The 12,892-nt window shown below is 47.5% G+C and overlaps 1 protein-coding gene across 1 annotated transcript; it reads left to right on the top strand.

Moving 5' to 3' along the window:
- Positions 1-5,983: 5,983 nt before the first annotated feature.
- Positions 5,984-12,711, top strand: LOC121046181. Its single transcript, XM_040500136.1, has 5 exons — positions 5,984-6,232; positions 6,800-6,950; positions 7,587-7,721; positions 9,251-9,448; positions 10,741-12,711. Exons 2-5 carry the CDS (start codon positions 6,818-6,820, stop codon positions 11,610-11,612), a joined length of 1,338 nt encoding a protein of 445 aa, XP_040356070.1. The 5' UTR covers positions 5,984-6,232; positions 6,800-6,817; the 3' UTR covers positions 11,613-12,711.
- Positions 12,712-12,892: the final 181 nt, after the last annotated feature.

Genomic DNA, 12,892 nt, shown 5'->3' on the forward strand with positions numbered 1-12,892 from the left:
AATAATTGAAAGGCAAATATGCCTCCTGTTGCCTTGACCCAGAAGTGCATTGAAGAAAAAACAAACTTCAGGAGTCTTTTCATGTCTAGGCAATATCTATCCACGCAGAACAGAGTGGCTTTGAGGGGCAGATAGATTAAGTTGACACAGCTTGTCATTGTGAAGGTAAACCTTGCTTGGGCAGGTTGGGCTTGCTTATAACAGGGACGGGACTTCTAAACTGGAACAACCCTTTCCAATGCTGCTTGAATCCCCCCTTTTCTGAATTATGGTACCGAAGGTATATCTGGTGAAACATGTATGCTGCCATAGCTCGGGCAATGAAGCCCAATCCTGCTGGCACCGTGCAGTTGTGAATAGACCTATTGCTATATTACCCAAGCATCAAGGAGAATGCAGGGATTGGTGTTCCAATCTGCTGGCCTCAGCGGTAATAAATTTTCTAAAGCAAAAACCTAAAACAAATTGTATTTTGCACTCGCTTTCGTCACCGTTTTATTTTGGTTATTTATTTCGAATCTTTTGTACGGGGAAGGCGTGTGCGTGTGGCACGTGGAACACCAATCCCTGCATTCTCCTTGATGCTTGGGTAATACAGCAATAGGTCTATTCCAGTGACCTAGATCGAGCTCTCCTTAAAGTCTCTTATGTGCTTATTGTGTATCGTCTTTTTTTAAACTATGAATAGTTGTTGAGGATGAGTTTGCAAAATGCTGGCGGCTCTTTATAATTTTCCTGACACTGCATTCTTGTACAAAACCAGATAGGCTGATGTCACTTGGTCGGACGTAATGGGGGACAGGGCGCGTAAGAGGGTGGCTTCCAGTGCGTTAGCGAGACACTTCTGGCCACCAGTAAGAGGGACAGACTTGGGGGAAAGGGCGCGGGAGGAGTCGCTTCCGCTGCATTAACGAGGCGCTTCTGGCCACCAGAAAGAGGGGCGGACTGATGTCGCAGGCGAGCCGCATATATATATAGCAGAATACCGTATTAGACTTGTTTTGTTGCTTCCATAAACAGTCGTAATCCTGAAACATTCTGTGCCCGATATACCTGTGCCATCGTACACCAAAAAAACATTGTTACGCTAACGAAAAATGTTGTATTTGAAAACCGGCAATTTCGCCACTGAGGAGACTAAGTCGCACAATCACCGATTTATTCTGGCAGTTTACGTGCTCGTGTTGGTGGCTGTCTGGCAACAGTGTCTTGTTACAGCACCTGCCAAGCCAGTCAGCAGTACGCGGGGGTAGAATCATCCTGTTCTGGTATACTAGTACACAATGCCACACCCGACACTGCGGTTGCTGGTTAGGCTACTGTTGCTCCTGGCAACGAATCCTAGGGTGGCAGATCTGTCTGGTTTCTGTCGCTGCCCCGACGTCGCAAGGAAACCACCCAATTTCCTACTTGGGGCACAAGTACAATAAAATGAATGGGTGGGCCAGTTGGTACATGACTTGCTAACGGACCTCTCCGTTCTTATGCTCTGGGAGTGAATATCCTACAGGGAATGTGCTTGCTCCTTGCTTCATAATGGCCTTTATGGTTCAATTCCCATCCCTGCCTGTTTCGATCTGGATGAGCATCGTACCGGCGTGCAGTCGTCTATCACTACTGCGTGGTGCACGTTAAAGACCCCAGGCCAGCGGTTGTGCTGCACTGGCTAAATTTCTCATCTACAGCTGGGAGACTCGTCGCCCCTTGAGGCAGACCAAGTTCTAGGCTGTATAAACACACACACAAACCAACTTTTTTTTTTTTTTAATGGCTTTTATTGGGCCCATGTATTGCTGAGCTCCTTTTCTGCCACCTGGGAGCTCTTTCTCTTGCACAGTCACATTCTTGAAACCTAGGAACCTTGGCATGGTACCTTCTGTTCGCGCACTCTTTCCCTTTCCTCTGCCGACGCTTGGCTCTTGTGGAAAGACCTCTCCTTGCTTTCCAGATGCATCAAGAATTCTTCAAACAGCTACTTCATCTTGCCCTTGACAGAAGACTAGGGGTGTGCCAATACTAGATTGAATCAAATAGTGCAGTGTCACCCCTAGCTTCAACACCGCAAAGAGAGTCGGTATGCCCTGGGTTTCCGTTGCAGTGTGGAAGATATTAATGACGCATGGCCACTTGATTCAAGCTATTTGCACACACCCCTACAGCAGACCATAGAACAAAACAACTGGGCAGCCAGATTTTGGATGGTTCCGTGGGGAGAACATCAATCGTATATGCCCAAATTTGGTTGATGATCGCAGGGTGTGAAGGACAGCCCTCCAAAATTTCCAGCTGGATGAGGTCCCCAAGCACCCAATATGGGCGGAAATCTGGAAATATAACCGGCTGCAACAATGTGAACAGAGTCTTTGCAGACTTGTCTACCTGTTGCCAAATGTGACAGCTTCAGGCCTCCAGCTCAACTTGGTGGTCTACATAAGGACCACCAAAACTGGTCCTCAGGCCTTCAGTTTATCCAAACACAACTTGGGGGAGGCTTCTCAGCCTCCAAAAGTTTCTCGTGGACATCATGATATGGGAGCTTCCAAACTCTCTCGAATGCCAAATACAATGCGGTGAAATCCTGATTTAAACAATGGTCGTGGGGATTTCTGGAATCCGCATAGAACATATAAAACAGCCATTGCTAGGCGTGGCAGGTGACGCCGGCGTTCGGTGACCCTACTGCCCCTGCATGAGGGGCAGACGATGGTCCCGTTCACTCTAGTTGGAGGGAGGCACTTGGCCCTGAGACAAAGGCAGCTAGCCTTTCCACTATTGGCGACGAGATGTTTTGGTGCCGCCACCTCGCGGGCGCTCTCCTGTGACGGAGCAGGTAGGATGAGAGCAGACGATGCACCACGTCACGGAGTGGCTATGTTAGTTTGTATCTATGGTGATTAAAAATGTTAATTTATTAAAGAAACATGTATGACGTTTTTGTGAAATCTTTCTAACGAATAACAGTGCCTCGAAGTTGCTTTTTATATTATAATATATAATCAATAGCTTCGTTCAATTTACTTTCAACTCCTGCACCGTTGCACAAAAGTGTAGGACATTGTACTTCCGGTATGTATATTAAAATACGACCGTAAGTACACCGCCCTACACTTTTCTGCACCGGTGCAGGTAAATCAAGCGAAGCTATTATATATAAAATCACCGTTGCGTGCACGTTAAAGACACCAGGTTAGCGGTTGTACTGGATTGGCTAAATTTCTCATCTACAGCTAAGACACCTAGGTCACCCGTTAAAGTGTACCAACTTCAAGGCTGTCTAAACATACAAGAAACACAATTTTGAGTAGGGGTGTCGCCAACTTTTGTCGAACCTGGCTTTTAGGTCGAACTTTTGGGGTTTGACTTGTTCGAACCGGTCAACGATCTCTTCGAACTTTTAACCAAATTCAACCGGTTCGACTTTGTGGACAGGGTGGCCAGACCTTGATACAAGCATGTCTAGGTTTGGAGAATTTTTATTTTATGCAAAGGGTTATTTTAATTTTATGAACAGTTGCAATTACAAGAAACTAATTCTAATCACTGAAGAAGTTAACAAGTTAAATGCTTGTACTGTATTGACTGAAACAATTAATCAGTGCTGCCCTTTTCATCCCTTAGCCATCACCATTCAATCCGAAACCAGCTGGCCAGCCTGTCGCGCATGCGCATAGCAGTTGAACCTGAATCGAACCTTTTCGAATTTTTCACAAGAAAGTCGAAAAAGTCGAACCTGGTTGAACTTGAACCTCGACCGGTTCGCGACACCCCTAATTTTGAGCCTGCACACTCACGGCGACGACGCGCCGCAGATGACGGGTGCACACGCCCTCCATTAATTTGTGTGCCTCTACAGGGTGTTTCAAAAAAACATATTTACAGGCTTTTTTTCACCGGAAAAATAAACTATGCATGTCCGAAAGCTTATTCTCCGCGAAAGGGAGCGCTAGACGTCCGAGCCTGATGCCAGTGTTTCAGCACAAACCAACGTTACTAAAACACTCAGTTGGGAAACTTGCCGTCGAAACCTGGGCCGCTGGCGTCCACCGAGACTGAGCTAAATGCAACAACAGCGCCACTCTTTATCGTTTGTCTGTACTGTGGTCACCTTGAGCTTTTTGAAAGCCTGTTTTTGCGTAAAAACAAACGGAAAAGACTCTTTTTGTATGCAATTGGAGTTTAGTACAAAAAGAGGGGCGCGTTATGTTTTTAAAATCTTTAGGTTGCAGGGTTTTGCGGCACAATTAATATTGTTTTTATACAACCATGCCTCAGCGGGGCTTTCAGGTAGCGCGTCCCGACCTAGGTGCATTTTAACGTCGGTAATTCGACGCGGCGCGTCCGCCGGGGTGACGGGGTGGCACCCCTGTAACCTTTTCCGCTGTATCTGTTCTTAAAGCCAAAGTAGAAGTCACGTGCAGTTCCTCGAGTAACCGCTGCGGGAGAAATGGTGGCGTTGTGTTCGTCATTAGCTCGGTGCTCGGAGGCGAATGGACCTTTTCCACATACCGACGGCACCAGGCGATGGCTGCACGAATTAAAAATCGAGGACATGACCTACCTGCGCTACCAATCGATAATGGGAGCTATGCTACCAGTTTCTTCGCTCTCTGAGCAGCGGCGCCTGCCCAACGCGACTTTAAAGAGGAGCATCCGTGGCATCCACCAAAACGTCGTGTTTTCCTTCCCGTCGACGTTCTTTTTTTGTGTAACACAATTATATATGTGCTGCAGTTACGCATTCTACTCGCTGATATACAGCCTCCTTCCGAATTTCCTCGATTTTTCGTTCCAACTTCCGCCGCTTGGCATCGGGCGCTCGCGCGTGCGCAGAACGCTTCTCGGAAAAGGTCCATTGGGGCCACTTTTTCAAAGCTGCCTCTATGGGAGTTTTCCAACTGAGTGTTCTAGTAACGTTGGCACGAACCGATATTTCATTCAAAAGTTATAAGTGGTTTCCTAAAAAATTCAATGGGAAAATGGGCCCATTTTGGCCCGCTTTCGGTTTCTGGCGCCATAGTCCATCATGTATTTGAGAGCTCCGTCGGCCACCATTTTCCCATTGACATTTTCAGAAACTTATTTCTAACTTTTGAATAAAATATCGGTTTGCGCTGAAGTTCTGGCATCTGGTTCGGACCTTCGAGCGGAGAATGAGCGTTTGGCGATGTGTAATTTATTTTTGCGTTAAAAAAAAACAAAAAAAAACGCTGTAAATTTTTTTTTGGGTGTCTCTCGTATGAATGGGTTACCACTAGGGGTGTCGCGAACTTTTGTCGAACCAGATTTTTCTGTCGAACTTTCGGGGTTCGACTGGGTCGAACCGGTTCGACAAACCTTCGAACTTTTCATCAGATTCGACCCGTTCGACTTTGTGGACAGTGTGGCCAGACCTTAATACAAGTATGTCTAGGTTTGGAAAAAAATTTTTTTTTATGCCAAGGGTTATTTTATATTGTGAACAGCTGCAATTAAAATAAACTAATTCTAAGCAATGAAGAAGTTAATAACTTAAATTTTGGTACTGTATTAACTGAAATAGCCAATCAGCGCTGCACTTAAAGACCGACGACCAGTTCGCGCTTTCCACTTTTCGCCCGCTTCCTCCTCTCCCTCCTACCCTTTCCACCCATGCCCGCCCCTCTTGGTCCCTTCTTTCCATCCTTCGCTTCCCTCGCCCGAAGGCGTGGAGAGGAGGGTCTTCTGCCTTGCAGAATCTCGAGTCTGGTCGTCGGCCTTTAATTCATCTCTTAGCCATTATCACTAGGGGTGTCGCGAACCGACCGAGGTTCGAGTTCGACCAGGTTCGAATTTTTCGAACCTTTAGTGGAACCTTTTATTGAGGTTCGACTCGTGTGCGCATGCGCGACAGGCTGGCCAGTTGGCTTCGGATTGGATGGTGATGGCTAAGGCATGAATAGACCATTTGCAGTCCTCCCAAGCGCCCCGGCGCGCGCGCGAGGAATCTTGGGATCGGTGTTCTGTCGGCCCCCGTCGTCTGGCTGCTCTCCGTTGGAATCGCATCACCTCGCTCTAGACATACTTTTCATCTTCGTTGTTTATACTTAATAATCCTCTTTTTTATCTACTCCAGTGTATTTTTCTTGTTCATAAGTGTATCTATTTCGTTCAGCGCTTTGTATTTCTTCTGTATATTACGTGTTTTTGTGCATATTCCATCGTTTTCGACGCGGCCGTCGACGGACACCACGCCGCTTCGTTCGCCGCTCCCGGGGTGAGTACTGACTGTTGCCGTTACGCTCTATCCCGCTCCTAGGCCGTTCATTTAACTCGTGTGCGGTCGCGAGAGAGCAGTTTCGAACATCACTACAAATGTCACCGCTGTAAGCAGAGAAATAAAGTAGTCATCACGAAGCGAAGGCCGACATGCCTTCGCTTCGTGATGCGCTCGCCCTGTGAAATGTGAGCGTGGGATATCGAGTACTGCTTGCGTGCTCAACATTCGGGACGGTGCTTTGTCGTTGCGATCTTTTTGCCCTTCGGACGCTTGCGAAGCTGTACCAGCGGTCGGCGTGCCTCGGCAGCGCTCGTCAACAACCGTCCGCGCGGCGTCACTTTTCTCGCGTTCGCTGACCGTCCGCGAGCGCCGGTGATTCATCGTCGCGGCTGGTATGCGTATGTAGTACATCGCATAGCTTCACAATCGCTCTTAACAGCGGTTGTGAGTTGAGCGGGCCCTTAGCAAGCGAGTTATGTCAGCAACTGCAACTTTGAAACTGATGGTCACTTCACTTATTTATTTCACTATTCGAGATGTCAGCTGAATGTAGTATCTTCTTAGGTCACCCTCAGAAGCCACATGACGGGCGGTACAACCTGCTGTGTACCGGGCTGTGCCCACACCACTCTCACTGCCAAGCATGTGTCCTGGAATCGCTTTCCGAAGAACAGCCATCTACGCAACATTTGGGTACAGCGAATCAACAGGAAAGGTATTTACCATATTTTTTTACTTGTTATCTACACTTTCCTGACAATGATCAGGAAGGTACAGTGTGTGTACTGTCCGACGTGGCCCAAGTCATTTTACCCATATGTACAACATACCTGCGAAACACATTTTTTTTAAAAATAAAAATAGCATTCATTATTTTTGACCTATAAGTGCAACATACGACTGAAACAAAAAAGACAATCTCAAAGAATCCCAGATGTTGCATGTGCCCTTTTCACTCTCTTGGCCACTTCCACCTGCACCGACATACCAATATTTGATTGCATCGCAGGAATGTCGCTTCATCTCACTACCCTACAGCTAAAGCAAAGATACTCTCACAGTGCTTCTATCATTTTCAGCGTGCATCCACTCCAGGTTTGTTAGGCATAAACTATGTGCTTGTTCTTAGTGCCCGCTGCACAATGGTACTGGAAGTGTTTAGAAGGCGGTGGGGTGACGATGGGGGAGGAGGAGAACTGAATTCTACCCCCTTGCCCGGATAGTTTACTGACGCCCCTGTTCAGACGCCACGGCTGCTGCATCCATTCTTACCACTGAGATTGAGTTGCACTTGCTCCAAAGTTGAATGGGTGAATCTTAATATGGTGCTAACTGCTTCTTTTGCATGCAGGTACCACTGGACGGTTCTCTCTGTGGACGCCAACCTCTGACAGCAGAATATGCGGCGCTCATTTTAACGAAACTGGGAGAAAGAAGTACGAGGACAAAGCTCCCCGGTTTTTTCCAACCAGGACATTTCCGAAGTGTATGTTATTTGCCTATTTTTGTTTCTTTCTGCAATAGTTGTTTTTCCCTGCTTATATTCTTGCTTGTGATCACTGTATACATGGGTCGTTTCTCACGTGAGCTACGTCACTGCTGGTGGCGTCTGGTGATTTGTGGACAGCGGTGCTACCCAGTGAGCATGGCGAAATACGTGACCTACGGAAGCAATCATCGCTCTCATAGAAAAAGACGGAGCTTCAAGCAATCGTAATGTCAGATTTTGTAGAGCTGCAGACATAATAACAATGTTTTGTCTGAATACATGAGATCTCTCAACGGCTAGACGACGCAAATGGACTGCAATCGAAAAGAGGTTTTGCGACGTGCGGTTAAGTAGCATCAAGGATATCACTGAAACTGAAAAAGTATAACATTCTCGTCCGTCATTAAATTTGCAGTGGGAATAGGTGGCATATAAACCTACTGACTGCCTTTTTCAAGGATTTGGCTTGGCTTAGCTAGCTTGCTGCTCAAGGCACCAGGGGATGTCGCTCTGCTGCCTTCATCTCTGATGGCCCCAAATGACAGCTTTTAATCCAGCTCTCTCGTTGTGGAAAGTAGTGAAGGCTCTGCATGTTTCCTGTCGTACATTGAAGTGCCAGCTCATCTCGACTCTAAATAACAGCAGTGTGTTTGAACGGTACCAGACGATGCTTCTTTATATTTCCGACTGCTCTATCTGACACAGTCGGTCACAATGCAAGAGGACTTCAGCGAGCTGGAAAACACTCTCTTAGCACATAGAAAAACATAGGAGAAAATGTACCAACATGAATTCTAGAAATATTTTGAGCGAAAACTGACGTCAGGTGCAAGGACTCTATAATTACTGTCCACCGTGTTTGCTTGACTAGGCAGCTTCCTAGTGACCATTCAAGCAGATAGAGTTGGACATGCCTTGTCAGGAGTTTGCGGTCGTAATATGCTTGAGCCAACTGCTTTGTAAGAAGTTGCAGCTGTGCATATCGTTCGTGTCACAAATGGAAACACATATGAATGCGGAAATATAATTATGTTTAATAAAGGGCCCTTTAGGCAAGTATGGACAGCCTAAGATGGCACCGAATATAGTCGATTTCACAGTAACATGGCAGGTGGCAGACTCTATAACCCCTGTGAACTGATTGAAGTGTTGAAGTCAAATGTATGTGACAGCTCTTTACTAGAGAAGTGTACTCTGATTGGCTCGCTTGGGACAAACCTTTTGTTGTGTGCCAAACTATGTTGAATAAGGATATAAACTTTGTTCCCTTCTTTTATACGCCGGTGGCTGTTGAATGCACTTCGTCTCAGAAAGAACTGCAACAATCGCTATTTGGCTACAACATTCCAGACCAGCTACCAAAGGGTAGAAACAGTGACCGCTATTGATCCAGCTGAGCTCTTGGTTGTTTGACATGTTATGTGCTCCGTACAGTGTAAGCTGTGCCCTGTGCTAGACAGAATTCCAGCCGGTATGTAATGCTTATAAAATAATTGCGTGAACAATTGCCTTATCCTTGCCTGCAGATGTTGCGGCCTGCCCAAAGGTCCCAAACATGATCTGCGCAAGGAAGCGCCATGCGCTGCAGCCGCTGCCGGCCTACTTTCTGTCGGACCTTGACCTGGCACAGACCGTGACCCTGCCTGCTAGCCAGGAGCCAGCACAACCCGGCAGCCCCTTGGCCTCCGCTGGTGCCCCTGACACTGATGATGTAATAGCTAGCGGTAAGCTCCTAACATTGAGCATCAGTGTTGCTCGTCTGTTTATTTGGCATCCCTGTCAACTGTGCAGCAGTCCCGATAGGTGCATGGAACACTTACATGCAGTACGTCGAACTTTACAAACTGTACTAACTCAGTCACCGCTGGCTATAGCACGCAAGTTGTGGCCGTTCCATACTCGCAGCACCATATGGCACGGTGCACTCTAAGATACCGCACATGCAAGGTACCCGCGGAGTTGTTCTTTCAGATTGCGGTCACACCCTCACTTCATTGTCTGCCAGGTACAAAGGAGATGCTGCCACAGCCCTGCTTGCATGTTATTTGCCTCAAGATCCAGATTGAAAAGTGGGGACACATGCTTTTGTTTATCCATTGTTTCCTACAAGACAAGCGGCGATTCTCTGGCGTCCACAAAAAAACCATCCCCACTTTTGTTATGGAGCACGGGCAAGGCTATGCATGCTCTTAGAATTCGCAGTTGACTCCAATGCATGCGCACGAACGCTGCACCGGAGCCTCTCAGGGCTTCGAGTTAGCGTCCGCAGCATTCTCCGTGCTCCAAGTAAGTGTAGAACAAAGCTTAGTTCCGCATTTCCCCGCAGCACCCCTGACGATCGGATCTCAAGGCGAATAGCCAGCATTCCCATTATAGCTCCTTCGTGTGGAACAGAGCAGCATTAAAGAGGTCATAAACCGACTCAGTTACTTCTGCTAAATGCTGCTGTCGCACAATAAAGCTTGAGAACAAGCAATATTCTGCTCTTCCTCACAGCCAGGTAAAATAATCACATGATTACTGTTAGGGGTTAGCTGCTACTGTTGGCGCAGTGATTAGACACAAGCCCAAGCCCCAATAGTTACCATGGCATTGATTGTAACCAAATAGTCAGGTGCTCACTCAGTGCTTGGGTCCAGTTCATAAGCCGTCTGTATTCAAGTGTCGTCACCCTGGTGTGAACCCTAGGCTTTCTCAACATTGTGATTTCTGACTGTAAATTAGCCTTCTATTCCTCAGAATATAACCTTGGCAGGGGAGCCTCTGGTTTGTGGTATATAGATTATTATATAGATTATATTTGTGCTACAGACGTCAGTATGCTTGTATGAGGTGCAGAACATCCAAATGCATATCGTTTCTTGGCCCCTTTAACATGTGATGCTTTTTTTGTATGGCACATGATATGCTATTTGGCAGAGCCAAGGCAATTACAAGGAGAAAGCCTAGTTTTTTGTTTTGATATTTGACTGCAAAAATGATGTGATATTTATTTTGCTATCTCCCCATCTGGCAGACCACCAGTACAGCATCACAGGATGTATCGATCAAGCCCTGCGTGATCGCATCAGGCAGCTAGAGGAGCTCGCTTCTGCAAACGAGAAACTGCGCAAGGACAACGACCGTCTACAGAAAGAAAATGAAGCTCTGCGGAAGAAAGTAGCCCATCTTGAGGAGATGTATGACAAAGCAGAGGAGGTCATCGATGCTACAATCCCCTTTCAGAACTTCACGCTCACAGCCGTGCAACAGGACCCAAAGAAACTGGCCTTCTACACGGGATTCGACTCCCTGGAGAGATTTCTCGCCTTTTACAAGTTTGTTCAGGCAGGTTATGAAGCTCACAAGGAAAGTCAAGGTCCGCAGAGAAGGTCACCTTATCTATCCATGGATGATCAGCTGCTGCTCGTGTTGTCCCGCCTGAGGGTGGGACTTTTGGAGCAGGACCTTGCATACCGGTTTCGTATCCACATCAGCACAGTCAGCCGGGTGTGGACATTCTGGATTGGTTACCTAGCGGACTACCTTGCTCAACTCAACTACTGGCCGTCGCGACAGGTTGTGAACAAGCACATGCCGGAGTGCTTCATCGAGGCGTATCCATCGACGAGAGTCATTCTGGATTGCACGGAAATCTTCATCGAGACACCTAGCGACTTCAGGGTGCAGAGTGATACCTACTCAAGCTACAAGTGCCACAACACTGCCAAGGGACTGCTGGGCATCACCCCCAATGGGTTCGTGTCGTTCGTGAGCGACCTTGCCCCTGGCCGCGTCTCTGACAAAGCCCTGACCGCATGGTCAGGGCTTTGTCAGAGACACACGCATGGGGCTACGACATTGACCTTCCCCACGGCACGCGGCTTCTTGCAGACCTCACAGGGCTGAAACTTTCGTTCCTCAACATCCCAGACACCCCCACACGTATCAAACAATCCTCCCAACAGCAGGACACCTGCCCCGACTTTACCTGTGCTCGTTACCCTCGACGCTGGAGATGGCATGTCGCCGGCGACCGCCTCGGCGGTGATCACCTCCCCATTATTTTACGCTACGACTTCCTATCCGCAACCCTATCTCACTGTCGCGCCTGCTGCGACACATTCTTCACTAAGTGGGACAACTTCCGAGCAGCTCTTTCTTCTGTCATGGAACTTGCTGGCTTTTCCGACATTATACAAGCTATCCAGTCCGCCCACAAGTCTGCCACAAAGCGGCTAACCGTACCGGACGATGCCGCTTTGACGAGCATTTACTTACTGGACCGCCGCATTCACCTGTTGGCCTGTTACCGCCGTTCTCGCAGACCACGACGACTCCTCAAACCTTCACATAAACTCCAAAAGACTATCTCGTGCTACACTTCGGAACTCGCTTCCAACTGCTGGACTTCCCTGTGCAGATCCATCTCCGGCAATAGCCATCTTTCGAAAGTTTGAAGGCTCCTCCGTTCTCTCCTCGGGGACCACAAACCTAGGCAATTTGCTGCCACTGTTGCCCTTCGCAAAGGTGTCTCTCCCGAGGAGCTAGCTGAACGGGCCTCGGACGTCTTTTTTCCGCAACCAGCGCAACATGACTCTGGATGCTACACTTGTGTTCACCCTGTCACCAAGCTCTTGGGATGGATTGCCCGTTCACCCTCCACTCGCAGTGCACCTGGCCCCCAACAACGTCACAGTCGGGCAACTTCAGAACCTCCCTACGGCACTCAAGGAAACCATACTCGCCGAGATCAACCAGGTGACTCCAGACTACTGAAGCCCCAGGAGTCCCTGATCGCTGCCACTTGTCTCATTCGCCCTGGAAGCTCCCGAGAAGATTAAAAGCTTTTCCTCTTTTTATGCCCAAACAGCAGGGCAGATATGGTGGCCACTTCTTTGGTCGTTAAATAAATGTTTCAAAGCAAAGGTAGATGGTCATGATGAAAGAAATCAAGGACGTTAGGATTCCTGTCAGAAGTACTCAACGCAATAAAATGTTGTCCAAACTTGCCAGGTTTTAATTTTAGATTGGTTGCACACTACACGACAGAGTAGCGAGCATTTGATTATTCTTAATTTTTAACTAGGACTGATTAAATTAATTTCAATACTTTTGGATGTTTTATTTTAATACACACATATCCTCTAAAAAGGGCGGAAATGTAGTGGTTAATAAAGAAAAATAGA

The sequence above is a fragment of the Ixodes scapularis genome, unplaced genomic scaffold (genome assembly GCF_016920785.2).
Source record: "Ixodes scapularis isolate PalLabHiFi unplaced genomic scaffold, ASM1692078v2 PGA_scaffold2__306_contigs__length_199485367, whole genome shotgun sequence".
NCBI classification, from domain to species: domain Eukaryota; kingdom Metazoa; phylum Arthropoda; class Arachnida; order Ixodida; family Ixodidae; genus Ixodes; species Ixodes scapularis.